The following is a 16,385-nucleotide window of genomic DNA, read 5'->3' on the forward strand; positions in this document are numbered from 1 at the left end:
GTAAATGAGTGCACAAAGCATTAACACCCTCACGAGCCAGACAGTGCTACCCTGCATGTATCAGCAATCTTCTCAAATCCTCAAGTGTTCAGAGTCCAGCAAAGGAAATGCTCTGCATGGACAAAATGCTGTGCAGATAAACAAGGCATTGAAATGCAGTCTGAACACAAAACGATTTCTTGTGGTAAGCCTCCAAACACCTTGGAAAAACAACAGTATAACTGCAAATGCAAGCAATAGTAAATCATCAAAGGCACAGTGATTTACCCCCATGGACAGAACTTGTTTTCAGAATAAATTAACAGATCATATTTGCTAGCCTAATGGCCAGCATTCCTACCCAAAACAAATGATTTAATCCTGAAAAACCAGGTTACAGCCATTATACACATCGTCTCCAAAGCTCCATTAATGTGTTTCTTGCTGACACTCAAGGTGTGGTTTGGGATCATGCAAGCACAGTTCAGTTCAGTCTATAATTCATTCCTGAAGTGCTTAACACATGTAAAAGTGCAACTGAATACCAATGAAGAACAGTTGTGCTATTTAAACTAGGGTCTAAAGCTCTGATGATGTGACTCTGAAAACACCTGCCCACTTTCCTTGTGAAAGGAAGGAAGAGAGGGTAGAGCAGCCTATTCTGTGGAAAAGGCTGCTTTGAGGGTTTGGGTGGATACATTACCTTTTTGTCGCTCAAGCCAGACACCTGGTCCACGTATTCCTCTTGGATCATGAAGGCAGCCAGGTTGGCAGTGTAGCTGGCCAGAAAGATGACAGCGAAGAAGGCCCACACCGACACCATGATCTTGCTAGTGGTACCCTTGGGATTCTGTACTGGCACAGAGTTGTTGAACACCAGCCCCCACAGCAGCCAGATAGCTTTGCCAATGGTGAAAGAGGGACCTCCTGGTTCTAGAGTGATTGAGAAACATGATCCCACAGTGAGCATCTGACAGTAAGTGGTCTGCATTTCCAGTCATATACACATCTTGATTTCAGAGTTAAGAGCAGAATCTATTCCCACTTGTGAGGTGAATATCTGCAGCTGCACTCCCCTAAGTTCATGCTACCATATCTCAGCTAAATACAACCTGAAAAATTATTTTTTAAAAATGTCCTCAGGTTTTCATATTTTTCTATCTCAGGGATTTCCACTAAAACCTTATGCAAGGGCATTTTTTTTTAATTTGATTGAAGTATCTAGAAGACCAAACATTTAATTTTGGTTGAAGAGCTGTCCCCAGAAACAGAATTTGCTCAGAAACATTCTATCCTCATTTCCATCTGTTCACGAGTAATGTCCTCAAACTCCCAGTATACATCTGTGTAAAACATGGCTCTGTTTACTGTACTTGTAAAGGTATGAGGAAGAGCACCATCTGAAATAACAGGGCTCTAGAAATACTTCTGCATGAATGTTTCATTACTCAGCCTGTTGAAGATCCATGAACCAGAGAACCCTCTCCCCATATTTTGTGTCTAAGGTTCATGACAGTGACATATACTTCTTCCACCTTAAGAAAATCTGCAGGTCTGCCCTAGATAGTCCTGGAGCAGATCCAGTGTTTTAAAAGCTCCTATTTTCCCCTTCCCCCTTTTCAGTGTGGAAGATCAGTCATACCCCAGAAGCCATGTGTGCTAAGGAAGCAATAGATCTGAAAACACGTGAAATGGCACCTGTTTCACAGCAATCCTGTATCCCCAACACGTGCTGGTTCCATTAGTGGGAACCTAACCCAGAATTTCCTCAACTTGAGCACAAGAAGAGCTGAAAGGGAGAATGCTGTTGTGATCACTATTTGGACACTGAGAAGATCCTCTTAGGATGAATGGAACAGTTCAAGCATCTGTCCTTTCTCCAATAGTGCCAACCTGATCAGCATCCCACGCTGTATCTCCTCAGGCAGGCTGACTGGGCTCTAGTGCTGCTGCCTGTGGTTGACTCCAGTAATATAGCAAAAGGGAAGAAAGTTTTGACATGCCTCTCCAAACCTCCAAGCAGCAAATAGCATAGATCATCTGGAAACACTAACCGTGTTACCCTAAATACAACTGAACAATTCAAGGGGCTCATTTTCTACCCAGGGAACTGCACACCAAGTTCAGAGCACAGTCATCACCTGGTAAACGGGTGCCTTTAAATTCCAGGGAGGTGAAGTTCCTAAGAGAAACATAGTTTGGCAGTCTTTGTCTTTTTACATGCTGGAGGTGGTATTTTTACATCCCTCTCTACCTAATGTGTCCTAAGATATACAGGTGAAAGGCCTGAAAAACATCAGTGGGAACTGTATGGTGGAAGGAAATCTTGAGAAGTTCCCTTCTAAAAGCCTTCCTCTCTCCACTGATCACCCCAAGTGCTTCCACAATTACTTTGTCAGACACAAACCAAGATTGTTATGGGAGATTCCAATCCAAAAGTCTTGATGTCCATAAAGAGAAAATGCAGCTGTTTAAGGCATACTGTCATAGTTCAAATGCAGCCAAAGTAACATTAGCCAGGGTTCTCATTACCAAAATCAGCATTGCAGTCTCTGCAGCAGATTTCTGTATCTTCATATTTCATCTCTCAGGGATAATATCTGTCTGATCATGCAATACTCTTCATAATTACTCAGAAATATTGATACTTGTAGCTGCAGTTCAGCTAACTTAACAACTGCATAACTGCATGCCTGTACTAAAAACTGCTTCCAGTTCCACATCTGTATTAATACTTCCTAAGAGACTCAGGTTTCTCAGTACTTGTGCCCACAGATCCATGCAATTATGATCAGGTGCCATAAAGGCCCTCCACAGCTCTATGTCAAGAGACAAGGTCTCCATTTCCCCATGCATGTGGTTCTGCCTGCATTCTCATTAACACTTTTTATTTTCATTCCTCTCTAATTTGATGGTATATATTCACTCAAAGCACTAAACTTGGGAGCAAATGAGTGCATTTTCCAGTAACTGTCTCTCTCCCACTATTCCGTATGAACCAATAAATCCAGAAAGGTTTGAAGGGCTGATTCACCAGGGGGTGAAGATATGCAGTTCACAGAAGACTCAACTTGCTAATTGTTTTCATGTCAATGAGGGGGAAAGGCTGTATCTTAGGAAGGACAGACAGCCTTTCTTTAATTTATCTGTCTGCCTTCTGAAGATCGGAGCCACAAAAATGGATCACTTTCTTGGTCCCAAATTTCCTGCTGCCCTTGAAAAATAATTCTTTACCTGCTCCAAAGAAAATGAGTTTCCCATTCTCTCAATTGGTCTTAGAAAGCCAGAAAGGCAAGGAAGGACCTGACCAGGTGACAGATGTGGATTCTGGAGGACACAGCACTATGCCAGGAGGCCAGCAGAGTGACTTGCTCTGCAGGGAGATGTAGCACTGAAGGATGGATTGACAGTGCTGAGCCCTGTGATTGCCTCAGAGTGCAGCATCGTAGGCTCTGCCAGCACTGGCTACCAGGGCCCATTTTCCTTCAATGAGAAACAAGTTGGAGCTGGTATGTGCTTTAGACATGAAAGGCGACACAGCTCCCTCTCTCATGCCAAGCAAATTATCCATTATACACATCTGCTCTCTTCACAGCCTTTTTTCCGCCTCCGTCCCTGTCCTCTTCAGTCTGAATGCAGAGCTCAGAGTGGGCTAGATCCCTATCGCATTCAAGGCAAAGGAACACCCAACAAACAAACAGAGACTGGAAATCAGAGGGGATCATAGCAAGAAACAGCCCCCCTTACCTCTGCCATCAGCAAGGCACCGATTGTAGCCCACAGGGCTGAAGTACTCAAAGACGAAGACAGCCACCGCAGAGATGATAAGCAGCATCACAAACATCATCACCCATACGTCAGCACTGAAAGGTTCTGGAGAGGAAGAGAAAACCACGGTGAAAGACCTGATAACACCTCACCTCCTTTGCTCTCCAGAGAAGCCCCAGTGCGGGGCAAACTGGGCTGGGGAAAAGCAGAAGTTAAAGCAAAGTCTTCAACATGTTTCTAAAAACTTCTTGAAATGGAAAAACTGAAGTTTCTGTCTCTGTAATGACTGCATTCCATCGTACTGTTACATTTGTGACACATGGCTCCATCTGGAACCACGCGCAGCCATTGTGGCATGCATTGATAAAATAAAACACATTGATAAAAGATTGTTCCCAGGAAGTCCTCCAGCACCATCTGGAGAGAGTGGGGGAAATCAGGCAGAACTGGCAGAGTTTCAGACAAGCATCCAACTTTCAAGATGTTATCCAGCCAAAGAGCATCTCCAAATTTCTAAGGTTCAGCCATAATGACAGCAGGTTTTTAGTATTCCATCCCTCTAGCAATGGGAACACTGGCTCATTCTAGAAATGTTAGTGTTTGTGTTGTGCAAGTATTTGATCTCTGCCAGGTTTTCTCCTTCTCCCAGTCTGAACAGAAAAAGATAGGACTGAACCAGATCAAAGAAACAAAGAACTTTGCTCCAGAGTATAGCCAATATTGCAACTTCAGTTAAATTGCAGTTTAGAACTTAAGAGATAACTTTAACATTGCTTTTACATACCCCAGCAATACTGGTGGACTTGCTAAGGTAAAAAACTCCTGAGGAATTAGTAGTCATGAAACTCATATTTAAAAAGGTCTGGGAAAATTTCATTACCCATATAAAAGTATTTCTGTCTGTGAATGTTCTCAGGACTCTGGCAGAGAGCAGACAGTAATTACATAACTCATACAGTATGTTTGCAGCATCATAAAGCACTTTATAAAGCCAAATAGTAGACACCAGGAAGGCACGAATGTCTTGGGAAATGCAGTATCATTTCCGTATTCTCTGATCACCCTCCATCGCTGAAGGACATTAGAAATGCCTTTATTGTAAGACACAGTGTCAGCCCAGAACTGATGGCTCAACTGTTCTTAAAAAGGTCTATTAGTTCTCTAACTTCTACTAGGTGTCAAGGGAGGGCTAAGTTAACAACAGCTTTACAAATAATGACTGTCAATGTGCAACTATTTATTGCCAATTGCTATTACCAAGTATCCCAGCTATAAGGTTTGAATCAATTTTCTTCTGGCCTACACTCATTGAACATACTATTAGTTGAGTCACTGGGAAATCATGTGCTGCAGTGTATGTGACAACTCTGAGTGAGCCCAATTTTTCTAGGATTAGGCATACAATTGCTGAAAAATGCCTTGGCTTGGAACTCATAGGCAGTGCCTATTTGCACTTGCATTTGCCTGGATTTTACTTGCCTGGAACTCAGTTCTAAAACATCACAGTATATTTTTATATACTTGTCCCACAGGTACTCCCAAAAAAGAGCTTTCAGGCTAAGAATCCCAAGCAACCTTCACCTAATTTTTTTTATGACCACCGGGTGAAGTTTTAATTTTAGATTGAAACAATACCTAAGAAGGCAGAAGGTGAGACAGTTCCATTGCTACGTGACACCATGACACTGATTCCCGTCTCAATGAAGGGCACAGAGAAATCCACCACTTCTGAACGTTCCTCATTAATGGTGAGGGATCCCACAGCCATATAGGCCCGTTTGGTGACAACCTGGAGGAAGAAAAGAAAGAGATCACACACAGACACGAGGCAGCCCTCAAGCACCACAGGCAAGCTACTTCTCATCTTCCTGCCTTTCAACACAATCCTTTTACTCCCGTAATCCCATTCCCTATATTGTTTGTAACATCTCTCCTTTCTAATCTTTCATCAGGACACCTTCTTCTTTCAGAAAACCTATAGACATTAATCTTCTCCTCAAAGCTGGTCTGTGTACAAAAAATAAATCCACAGAGGTCTTAGGATAAACACATCATCCACGGAGAAGACGTCTTATCTCATTTTTCTGTCCTTGCTTTATCCTCCCTCGAACACTGCAAAGCTTTATTTCATTCTTTATTCACCTTATACACAACCTAAGCATAATCTAGGTTGCAGCAACCATGGTGAATGGATATCAGCCTCTTTCTAAGACTGTGTAGGCCAAATTTGTGAGACCATAGAGAATAATAATTAATGGTCAGACAAGAAAGGTTGTCATGGTCAGAGTGTCAGAGCAAATTAATTCACTCAGTGCCAAGAAAGAATGCAGGCCAGTCATTTCTAGAGTCACCTCTGTCCCCGTCTCAGAAGTGGACCCAATAATAATGGGAGGCTAGACCTGACCTGTATCACCCAGCCCAGGGTTGAAGCCCACCACGCCCTTCCTTTGTTGCTGACCTCTCCAATCATTCCATTCCATGTCCCATTGATCTTTTTTCCATGCTTGCCATTAGTCACCAAGTAGAGGTCATAGGTGAACTTGACAGACTTTGAGATTTTCTTGAGGATGTCTATGCAGAACCCCTTGCAACATTTCTTCATGTAATCTGGCTCCTCATCAGTTTTGTTCCTGAACCATCACAATAATAATGGGTTAAAAGACTGGGAGAAACAACTGTAATTACCCTCTGTTATCAGTTTGCATTCCCCCTCCCACTATATAATGTGGACAATTTATACTGTGCTATCTGTGTTGGAGGGTGAAGGGACACACTGCAATGATTTGCCCAAAGGGGCTCATCATGAGTGGACGTGGGACAGGCTGGGCAAATGGAGGTGATTTTCTAAAAAGGGTTATAGATTATGATGGTATTGGCCCAACAGACACTTTACATTCTGCTGAGAACAAAGAGCCCCAGATGAGCAGAAGAATACAGGGGTGCATACTCAGTCACAATGCGTTTTTGGCAAGGGACCGTGTTCCTCATGCAGGTGCCACTTAGGGGGTCCACGTTCTCCACAATGACAAATGGTGCCTCTTCCAAGGTCACGATACTCAGGTGATCATCCTCGCGTTCCTCAGAGTCGGGATACAGCTCAAAGCGCGGCCACACATAATACTTCATCTGCAACTTTTTTTCCTTCCATTTCCCCACCTGAGGAGACACAAACCACAGAAGATAGACTTCTAATTGTGCCATCCCTTTGCATCAACCACAGCTACTGCAGTAAGAGGTAAGAGGACCATCCTGGAGTACCCAAACTCATGACTCGTGTAAGATGGAGACATTTCTGGGGAGAAGGCTCTGAGTGAGTGGATTCAAACAAGGGGGAAGTGCAGAACAAGAAATATATCTGAGCTGTCTCATCCCTGTTATGGTCTCACCTCCTGGGAGAGTGAGTGGATAACCATGGGAATGCCGTGACTGTGGTCAAACAGACTTATGTCCTTCAACCTTTTCAGCCAAACAACTGGAACACAATGACTTGGTTACATACCTTAGCTGGAAACAAGGAATTGTTTTATATTTCTGATGCATGAAAATTAATACCAAAGAGTATCTATGATGATTTTTAAATCTTGCTATTTTTTCCCCAATTCTCATAACTTCCATAAATCTCTATTGCAATTTTCCATTTCCTAAGTGAATAGAGATCATATCTTCAGTAGTCGAAAAAGGGGGCGGGACTCAATTATCTTATATCTACTGCTAAGAATGAAAGCTGTTTAGAAGCCACTGCATCCTTAAAGAGACAATACATGCAAGCTCACCCACTGCCCAGGCAGACCATTTCTTGCAAAAAAACCCCCAAAAAAACATCCGGGGAAAAAAGAAAACTTGAACATCGACTGTACTTTCAACTATCAAAATCTCGCCTTTGTTCTCAAATCCCCCTCCCACCATCACAGTTGACAGTAATTAGCACCTTGGCTGGCAACCAAAGCTGAGAGGGTGAAGAAGCTAACTGGGCTTTAGAAGAAGCATTCCTGTATGATCCTCAAAGCAAGTCCTCCAGGCCAGGACTGAGACATGCTGACTTGGTGGCAGAGGTAGTGTGGGTGCGTGGGAAGCTTGCATGACTGCTCTTAGTGGTGTACCTGCTTGGTGGGTAAACAAAAAAGCTTCACTCCACTCCAAACCAACACCCCTCCCACAACCCCCAAATTTCAGTCATTTATTTATTGAAATGACAGAATGGGAGGGAGAACATTTATTAAAGGCTCATTAGGTGTCAGTGGATAATCTGTGAAACTCAAAGCCCAGCTGGGGTTTGGCATTTGAGAGTATCCAGAAATCACATAAAACACTTGTCACCTTCAAAACAAACAAATACTTCATCTGGCCATGAAAGAAAAATCCTCTCTGAGGGCTGTGGAGGGGAAGAAAGGCAGAAGAAATCACCCAGAGACAGCAGTTTCCACATCCACCCTCCTTGTTCAGGGTAAAGACAGCACCCCAGTGAGCACAAGGTGGGGGGGTTGTAAAAAGGTGGGAAGTTGGTCTTGCCTTCCTGAAGGCAAAGAATGCCAAGGAAAGCTTGCCCATAATGTTCCCTCCACCCATGGAGATGCTCTGTACTCATGCTAATATCTAAGCCTGGATGTGGAAAGTGAATTTCTAAGGGAATAAAGAGCACAGACTCACATGCTTATCCAGGGTCTGCTCAGCCCTGGGCTTCCCACTCATTCACCAAGCAGGTCAATTTATCATCATCTGAGCCAGAGATTTCTGCAGTGCTACTTTAGCTCTCAAGTAACTGAGCTCAAATCCCCAAAAGTAGTAACTGCCACACGGGGCTCAGCAGGGACCAGTGATTAAGATGCTGCACAGAACAGCCCAGTTTTCAGCTCAGTAACATTAACTTATCATAGAAATAAGTGGCTGATGAAAGAGACATCTCGCAGAATCTCAGCAGCACTTAGATATCTCAGTAACAGGCATGATATAACCCCCTAAGTGATAAATTAGATCAGATAGGCAAACCCAACCCATAATTACCCAGAAGTTCTCTGGGACAGAAAGGGGAGTTCATAAGGCTGTGTGCCAGGCACGTCTCACAGTGTTGTACTACACAGGAACGTTATGAAATTAGGATAACAATGACAGTGTTGCCACAGCCTTCTGTGCACTAAATCACCTCACCTGCAAATACAGTAGTACACATCCATTCCTTATTATCCCAATAAAATAATTCTAAATTGTCCAAAGAGGAAGAAAAATAGAAAGTAAGTAAATGTTCTGATCTCCAAATCAACGATGGATTGTCTCAAAAATATGTGCAAATGTTACATTTTATTGCTAACCTGAACAATCAGACATGCCACAAAATTCCATACATGTCCAGATATGAATAAGAAAAGTCAGAAAATCATAGTGAATTAAAAGAGGGCAGACTTCTTTACATGCTTATGCATGCAAAGGTCAAATATATGCACATAGTTAAAGAAGGATGGGCATAAGCAACATTTGGGCAATAACAAACACCACATGTACAGAGGATGGAGACAATGCAAGATAAAGAATACTCAAATGTATTGTAGGCTAGATAATCTGCCATAAGAGGAAAGGACCAATTCACTGCAGGGACAAAAGTTAGCAGAATTAAATGCCATAGATTTGTCCAGGTAAAGATGCCTAAGCTTAAAGAATATAACCTAGCAAGCTGTGCAGAGCAGAGCAAGGCATTTCAGAAGTCTCAGGGTACTTTGTACTAACAGCTTATGAACTGTTATTACTTGGGTTCTGATGAGTGCTTGCCTCAGCAAAAAGAGGAAAAATAAACTATCCCAGGCATCCTTCATGCTGGTCACCCTGCAGTTTCAAGACCTGTTGGGTGTTCTCCAATCAGTCCAGTCATCCAAACTCCCACTAAGAGCCCTGAAAGGTCACAGAATCAGTAAAAGTGAAAATACTAGGAATCTGTAAACAGTCCTTTCTAATCATATTCTCCAATCCCTGTATAATGTTATTTTATGCCAGGACACAGCTCCTAAGCAGCAGAATTTTGCCTTAACTGTCCCGTGCTCCATCTGATCTTGTCAAGAAGTAAAGTCACTTTGGCTTGGGGGTGAATTTGGAGGTGTTGAAGGAGGGGAGTAGCTAACTTTTACCTTAAATATAAGATCTTATTTTGGATAACAAGATTGGAAGTAGAAGTCCAACACATTTGCAAAGAAAGAAAGGGAGAATTATTGTAGAACAGAAAGGTAATCACACATGCTATTTGTTTGTCTAAGCATATAAGTTATCCCATGCAGACAAAAGGTAAGATTGCCTATGCAAGGGGAAAACAAGTGGGAGCCTTCTGAAAGCCTTCCAGCCAGCTGGCAAATTGCCTCAACCGCGGTATAATGCAGCCAGAATAAAAGAGTTCTGCAGTATGTTAATGCGCATCTTTAATGAAAGGTGCATCGCATTAGTTCTTGAAACTAATTCTTAACAGAGGCTTTTCTCTCCTCCCAAGGGAAGCTAAGGCTTGTAACAGCCATTTGTGGCAGATGTTTCTCTAACCTGCCCTACACTGACAGAGAGTCCGTGGTCTCCACAAGCAATCTATTCCAGTGCTTAGCTATCCTTCCCATTAAAAAGTGAGGTTTTTCTCCTGATGTTTAACCTAAATCTTCTCACTGCAATTTATACCAGGAGAGTGTATTTTCTTATTCTCCTACATGTGCTCTTTTCAGTGTTATCAGGTCAGTAAGATATTTTTAACAGAGAGGAGCTGATAGTCTCATTCAGTGGCTATCTTATAAGCTACACCGGCAAAAGCAGCCACCTGTTCAAATGACCAGCATCCAGTCTCGCCATTCACAAAATCCTTACCCATATGGGTAGTATGGACAAGTACAAGCTACTCCCATGAATTTCCACAATCATCTGTTCCAACAAAGGCAGAAGTAAATTCCTGAGTTCCTCCTCATAAGGAAAGGTAGGACTTCAAAACACAAGAGCATCTGGAAAGACCTATAACTATTGTCAACAGATGGAAAACTAAAATCTCCTAGAAATTCAATTTTCAAGGGCTAGGCACAAGAATACAGTTCTGAATTAAACCATAAATGTTCAGATATGTTTCTTAGGCAAGATACTCAGCAGCATTGCACTGGTATTTGGGGTGGAGGTTCAGGAGAGGGCCTGAACCTTTGGGTGCTTGTTTTTTCAAGAGGCTGGAGTAAAACTAGCTAGGTGAAGTCTCCTGAAAGTTATTATTTTATTCAGGCTCCTGTTTGCACCATGCCTTGCACCACTCTCTTTTCATTTACAATCTTATCTCAATTCCTGCTCTCTCTCTTCACTGCCCCCCACCACCACACCGCTATAGAAGAAATGCAAAAGGAACAAAAGGGATTTGGTTTCATCTGCAGAATAAAAAAAAAAAAAAGGCCATACCAAACTCACTTAGGGCTTGAACTGCTTTCTGCATTTTCCCAAAAGCTCAATGTTTCCTCCCTTATTATTGGTTCTTTTATTTCTTTTTCCCCAGGAGCTAAGGAATTTATTCATTCCAGTGGGGAAGCACTAGAGCAACAACAGACAGCATGAATTAGGAGGCAGAAATACCCTATTCCACAAAGAATCTCTGTAACCCGATCTGCACCCTTGTGGCTCCACATTGGGTAAAACTGAGATAATGCCATGTTTTTACATCTGGGGTGCACTGGGTAGATAAACACAGAAAAGGCCACAAGGCTCACAGATACTGTAGAAGTGAGGAGACACATACACATGTGTCTAGAGCTAGATGAGGGAACATATAGAGCATGTATCTATGAATGGTATAAATGTGATCTGTATAAATGTGTACAAATGTGCAAACTTCCTGTCTTTATTCTTTGGAAAAATCTTATATAACTTTTACGCCTGAATTAAATACAGGAAATATGGAAGATCAAATATAGAAAAGGTAAAGGTAGGATGTTGGACAAGGGGCAGAAAATAGGACTGTTATTGGTAATATAGCTGATGGAGAAGCATACCTAACCCCTCTGGGAAGCAGGGCAAGTCCAAGGAGAAATAAGATTCTTGCCAGTAGAATTGGTCCAGATCCTGAATGAGGACATGGGAAAACCAGAATAACTGGGCAGGACCTGAAAAGGGCTACTCTAGAAGTACCATAGAAATAGCAGTTATAACTGGGACACTGCCAATGGAAGTAGGCATAACTCAGGGTACATAAAATAAAGGTAGACCTAGGGGATGCTGTTGTAACCTTAATGCTGCAGTAGACTGTGAAGAAATAAATCATGCATAAATAAAGTAGAATCATTTTGGATTGAAATAGGTTTTGGAAGGCTGCTGCAAGATATTCCATGAGGACCGAACTACAGAGATCTACTGTAGCTCCACAGGCTTGGCTTTCAGTCTAGATGGAGATGCCATTACTGTTTCTAAAAAGAAATTTTATCAGGAACTAAGTTATTATGGAAGTCTTTAGCTTCACAGAGATTAGATGGAGAACAACTGCAAATTTTCACAGCAGCACCTTGATGTTTCTTTTTCTGGATCTGATAGCTGGCATATTTCTTTACCCCAAAGTTACTCAACAGGCAATGGGTCGTGATGTTTTACACTCAGTTTAGGCAAAGCAGCAAGGAACCTTACAGGAAAGCTAGTTATCAAAAATAACCTTGGATTGAGTGATTAGGGGAACAGAGAGCCTGTCTTAAAGAAGGAGATTAAAAAGCTTGTCTAACCTAGATAAATGAAAGCCAAGAGGGGATATGACTGCTCTGTATAAATAAAGGGGGGACAGATAACACAAGGGAAAAAAGTAAGTGATTTTTAAGCAGGAAAAACAATGCTAGTAAAAGAACAATTGATTGTAAGGAAAGTTGCCTTGAAAAAAAGATAGATTTTTAACCATCAGAGGGAGATGTTCTGAAACAGCTGTCCAAAAGTAGCTGTGAAAACAACTAAAATGGGGTCAAGCAGCAGCACAACTGGTTTGCATAGGGCTATATGATTTTGCTGCCTAGAGCAGAGGGATGGGACCAGATGAGCCTTTCCAGTCCAGTGACTATAAATAAGCAGAAGCAAGAGGAGGAATTCCACTGTGAAAAGCCTTTTCCCCTCAATTTTTCCATCTGCAAATGTCAAAACTCAGTCTTAATCATCATATCTCTGTCCCCCAGCTAACCCACATGAAGACAAAGACTGATGCAAATGATACCTCCAACTCCTTTGCTGCTACTTCCCTCATTCAGCAGCAACACCTTCTCTAGTGCCCTGAGAATAAAACATTCCTCTTAGCCTTCACCCAAGCTGGTTAAGCTATGACTCTCAGATTTACAGTGCTGACATCACACCCACTACCAAAAGTGTCATTTCTGAGATGCTACAGGTTTGTATCCGCACATAGGCTGGTCTACAGCAGGTGGAAAAGAGATGCCACAAAGAGCAAAAATCCCCTGTTTACAGACACTTTAAGGTGATTAATTAACCACATCAGCCAAAGCAGTCAAGAAATGGTTGTGAATGCTCCACATGCAAAATTAATTAACACAAAAACAACGCTCCTTCCTGAACCTCAAGTTCACCTTCCACAGCCACCTGGGGAAGGATGCTTTCTTGACTGCACCTGCAGAAGCAGGAATTGCTTCTAATAGCCTTTCAATTAAAAATCTAGGCTGCAGGAGATGGTGTGATTTTCTCCCCTCTATATTTATACAGCACCTAGCATATGCCAGAAGGAGAGAGGCTGAGCTTAGAATACAGACAGGGTGAGATACTTGCTCCTGCTTTACAACTCATTCTGGGAATAAAAGCTCTTTACAGAAACACGGTCTTCCATCTCACTGAGGTCTGGCATTTACACAACTCTTGCCATTTTTGCTGAAACATTTATTTCCTGGTGCATTTATATGCCTTTTGCAGTTGCTAAGGTCCTGTCCCCTGCCATGATTAGCCAGAGAAGGTTAATGAGGTATACTTTGAGCACTTCTGACTTCTGCAAAGTCAGTGAACTATGGGGCTCCACTGGTGTCACAAAAAGGTCAGAGCTGTGAGAATACCAGAGTTTGCCTTGCTAAATCATTCCTCCAAACCAGAAGGCACCAAGAATTCAATACAGGTATAAAACTAGCCCCTCTGGGAGATGATGGTGTTCTTGCTAGCAGCATTAACTTGGTATCCCAGAAAGTGGTTCATCCAGGCAAGGCTAGCTCAAGCTGGGGCAGCAGGGACACCAGGGGGACATAGTTTTCAAGGACCTTAGTGCTACCTGATGTATACATAACCATGATTTATGGAAATGCAGACTGCAATCAGCACAGGCATAAATAGGAGACATGAGGAGAGAGGAAGCTGTTAATGGTAGCGGGGGCTATGATCTGAGTAGGCTGGAGAATGTAACTCTAAGCTTCTAGCAGGGGCAAATCAGGTGTTAGGATTTGGAAGAAGACTTAGAACAAAATTTTTATCTTGACAAATACTGAAAACTGACTACCATCCAACATAACCCACCTTCAGCTAACAGGCAGTGACAGCACCTGACTCAGACTCTTACTTAATAGTGTTGTATACTTAGAGCCATCATGCCCTTCTGAAATGACTGTGTGAGGACAGGCGAGCTTAATAAATGTCCCAAATTCCAGCAAGATCAGTCTTTTCTGATTCTGGTCTGGTAAATAAAATCTAAAGTCGGGGAGCTTATACTATCCCTATCATTGTTCATCTAAGGTGAAAGAAGGTTTAACCTTGAGCATCTCTACTGCTCTCCTTTGCAGGACTGTGAGGCAGGAGAAAATGTAGAAGGGGTTCTGGTAAGATTGCACCTTTTGTGTCCCAGGCGGTTCAGGAGTCACAAAGGCTTTAAAGAAAATGTATTTTTATGTGCATGTATAGGCATCTAAATGCTTTATGTAAGCATTTTGCAGTCTCTAGGACTGCATCCGCATTGTGCAGGTGTGTGTCTGCATCCAGTACGTGTCCATGCATGTAATGCCCTATCTAATGATTTTTCCCCTTGGCTTTCCCTGTTGAGTTCTGGGTTTGAGTTTCATTTTGCTGAGCTTTCATTTATTTCACTCAGATTTTTTTTTTTCCCCCTAAAGCATGTTACACAGAGGGAGGGATGCTTGCCAATTCACTCTGCAGTCTGGGAGACAGTTTAGAGCTTTGGCTGCTAAGTGGGTCCAGTACAGCGGTGTACAAAACCCTGACACGTGTGCAGTGACACCTGCTCTCTACACTGATTGAATATCTCTCCCAAAATCTCTTGGGATCTGAAGCTGAAGGAATGTTCAAAAATGCAGATGCAGAAGAAGGCCAAAGTTGTTCCCTTGTGCTGAGAAAAGCTAAATGTTGAAGCTGGCCCCAGCAGGGTTAGGAGAGGAGAAAACATAAAGAGAGAGGGGGTGAGTTACCTAAATCTCACTTTTTTCTATGCTCTGCAAACAAGACTGAAGGCACTGCTTGAAAAGCATCTCTGAGAATATCAGAGAGAGATCCTTTACCTTTCCATGGGTGTCACAGTGGGTGAAACACCTCCCCACCCCTCACAGAGCAGGCAGAGCTCTGCCTGGCAGCCCCACGCTGCCCCTGTGCAGAGCTGCACGCCTGCTGAGAGCAGCACTGGCACGGCTGTGCACACACCCCTCTGGCAGAGAGACACGGGCTGCTCAGCTCTCCTCTCTCTGCTGGAAAGGGGAGGATCAAACGTCCTCCAGAGGAATTACTGCACACATTGGGAGCCAGATTCTGGGGAAACCAGTTACAAAGCCACAAGTCCCCGTTTCTTTCTTCTCCCCCCACTGACAGCACTGGGCTGCTGATTGCAAATGCTGTCCTCATGGGCAGAACACCCTTTGTCTGGATCCTGGGTCTGGATTCACCCTGGCATAGCCACAGCCAGCCCCACTACCTCCAAATCTTCAGGGTGCATGTCTGCAGCCCCTATCACCCTGGCACAAGGCAGGGAGTCTTGTGCAGTGCATCAGGGCCACCCAAGGGGCAGCCAGCTGAAACACTGCTCCAAATTGTCACCAGATCTCCAAACCCAGGAGAAACAACAGGTCTGCTCTGCATCCTGGTTCTCTGCCAGAACTCTTCTCTTAGCTTTGCAAAGAGACAGGATGGGAAGCAAAGCTGTGGTATAGGAGCAACCAGGGACAGCCTTGCTGCTTTCCCTCTATTCTGTGGGTGGTTAAAGGGACTGCTCACTGCATTCTTGCACCTTTTCTTATCCACAGTCTCCCTTATCTGCCTCTATGCAGAAAGCATGTAAATACCCTCATGTCCTGATTCAGTTTCTCCTCCTTCTTTCTTTTGTTCTCTCAGGTGCTCCCCAACAAACACAGGGAACAGGGAGTGGGTCTGGGGGAAAGCAGCAGACAGCAGACAGTCTCCATCTCACCCATGTAACAAAAATGGATGGTGGTCCCTCCTGCCCGGCTCATCGGCACCCCATCTCACCCACCCACCTCTGGTCCTGCCTCCTGTCACTGCTGTGCACCATGGACACAGTCCTCACTGCACAGACCTGTGTCCTAATGCCTGTCTCCATCATGTTGTCAGTCTGGTGCCCCTGTGCCAGGACCAGTCAAAGGAGTGAGACCAGTGCAAGCAGTCGAGAAACCTGCAGGGGTAGGGGAGCAACATGCAGGGTGATTTCCCCCTGTCTCAGCTCCCACTGACTT

At 43.4% G+C, this 16,385-nt stretch overlaps 1 protein-coding gene across 2 annotated transcripts in view; it reads right to left on the reverse strand.

Annotated features, from left to right (window-relative positions):
- The window catches only part of GRIN2B (glutamate ionotropic receptor NMDA type subunit 2B), a 207,158-nt gene that overhangs the window by 26,450 nt on the left and 164,323 nt on the right, over positions 1 to 16,385 (reverse strand). For both annotated transcript variants that reach the window (XM_036400362.2, XM_036400363.2), the window contains exons 6-10: positions 6,695 to 6,903; positions 6,206 to 6,377; positions 5,383 to 5,536; positions 3,727 to 3,852; positions 683 to 912 (exon numbers count right to left, since the gene is read on the reverse strand). In XM_036400362.2, the coding sequence (XP_036256255.1) occupies positions 683 to 912; positions 3,727 to 3,852; positions 5,383 to 5,536; positions 6,206 to 6,377; positions 6,695 to 6,903 (891 nt within the window). The remainder of the gene's footprint in view (positions 1 to 682; positions 913 to 3,726; positions 3,853 to 5,382; positions 5,537 to 6,205; positions 6,378 to 6,694; positions 6,904 to 16,385) is intronic.

The sequence above is a fragment of the Molothrus ater genome, chromosome 5, assembly GCF_012460135.2.
Source record: "Molothrus ater isolate BHLD 08-10-18 breed brown headed cowbird chromosome 5, BPBGC_Mater_1.1, whole genome shotgun sequence".
Taxonomy (NCBI): domain Eukaryota; kingdom Metazoa; phylum Chordata; class Aves; order Passeriformes; family Icteridae; genus Molothrus; species Molothrus ater.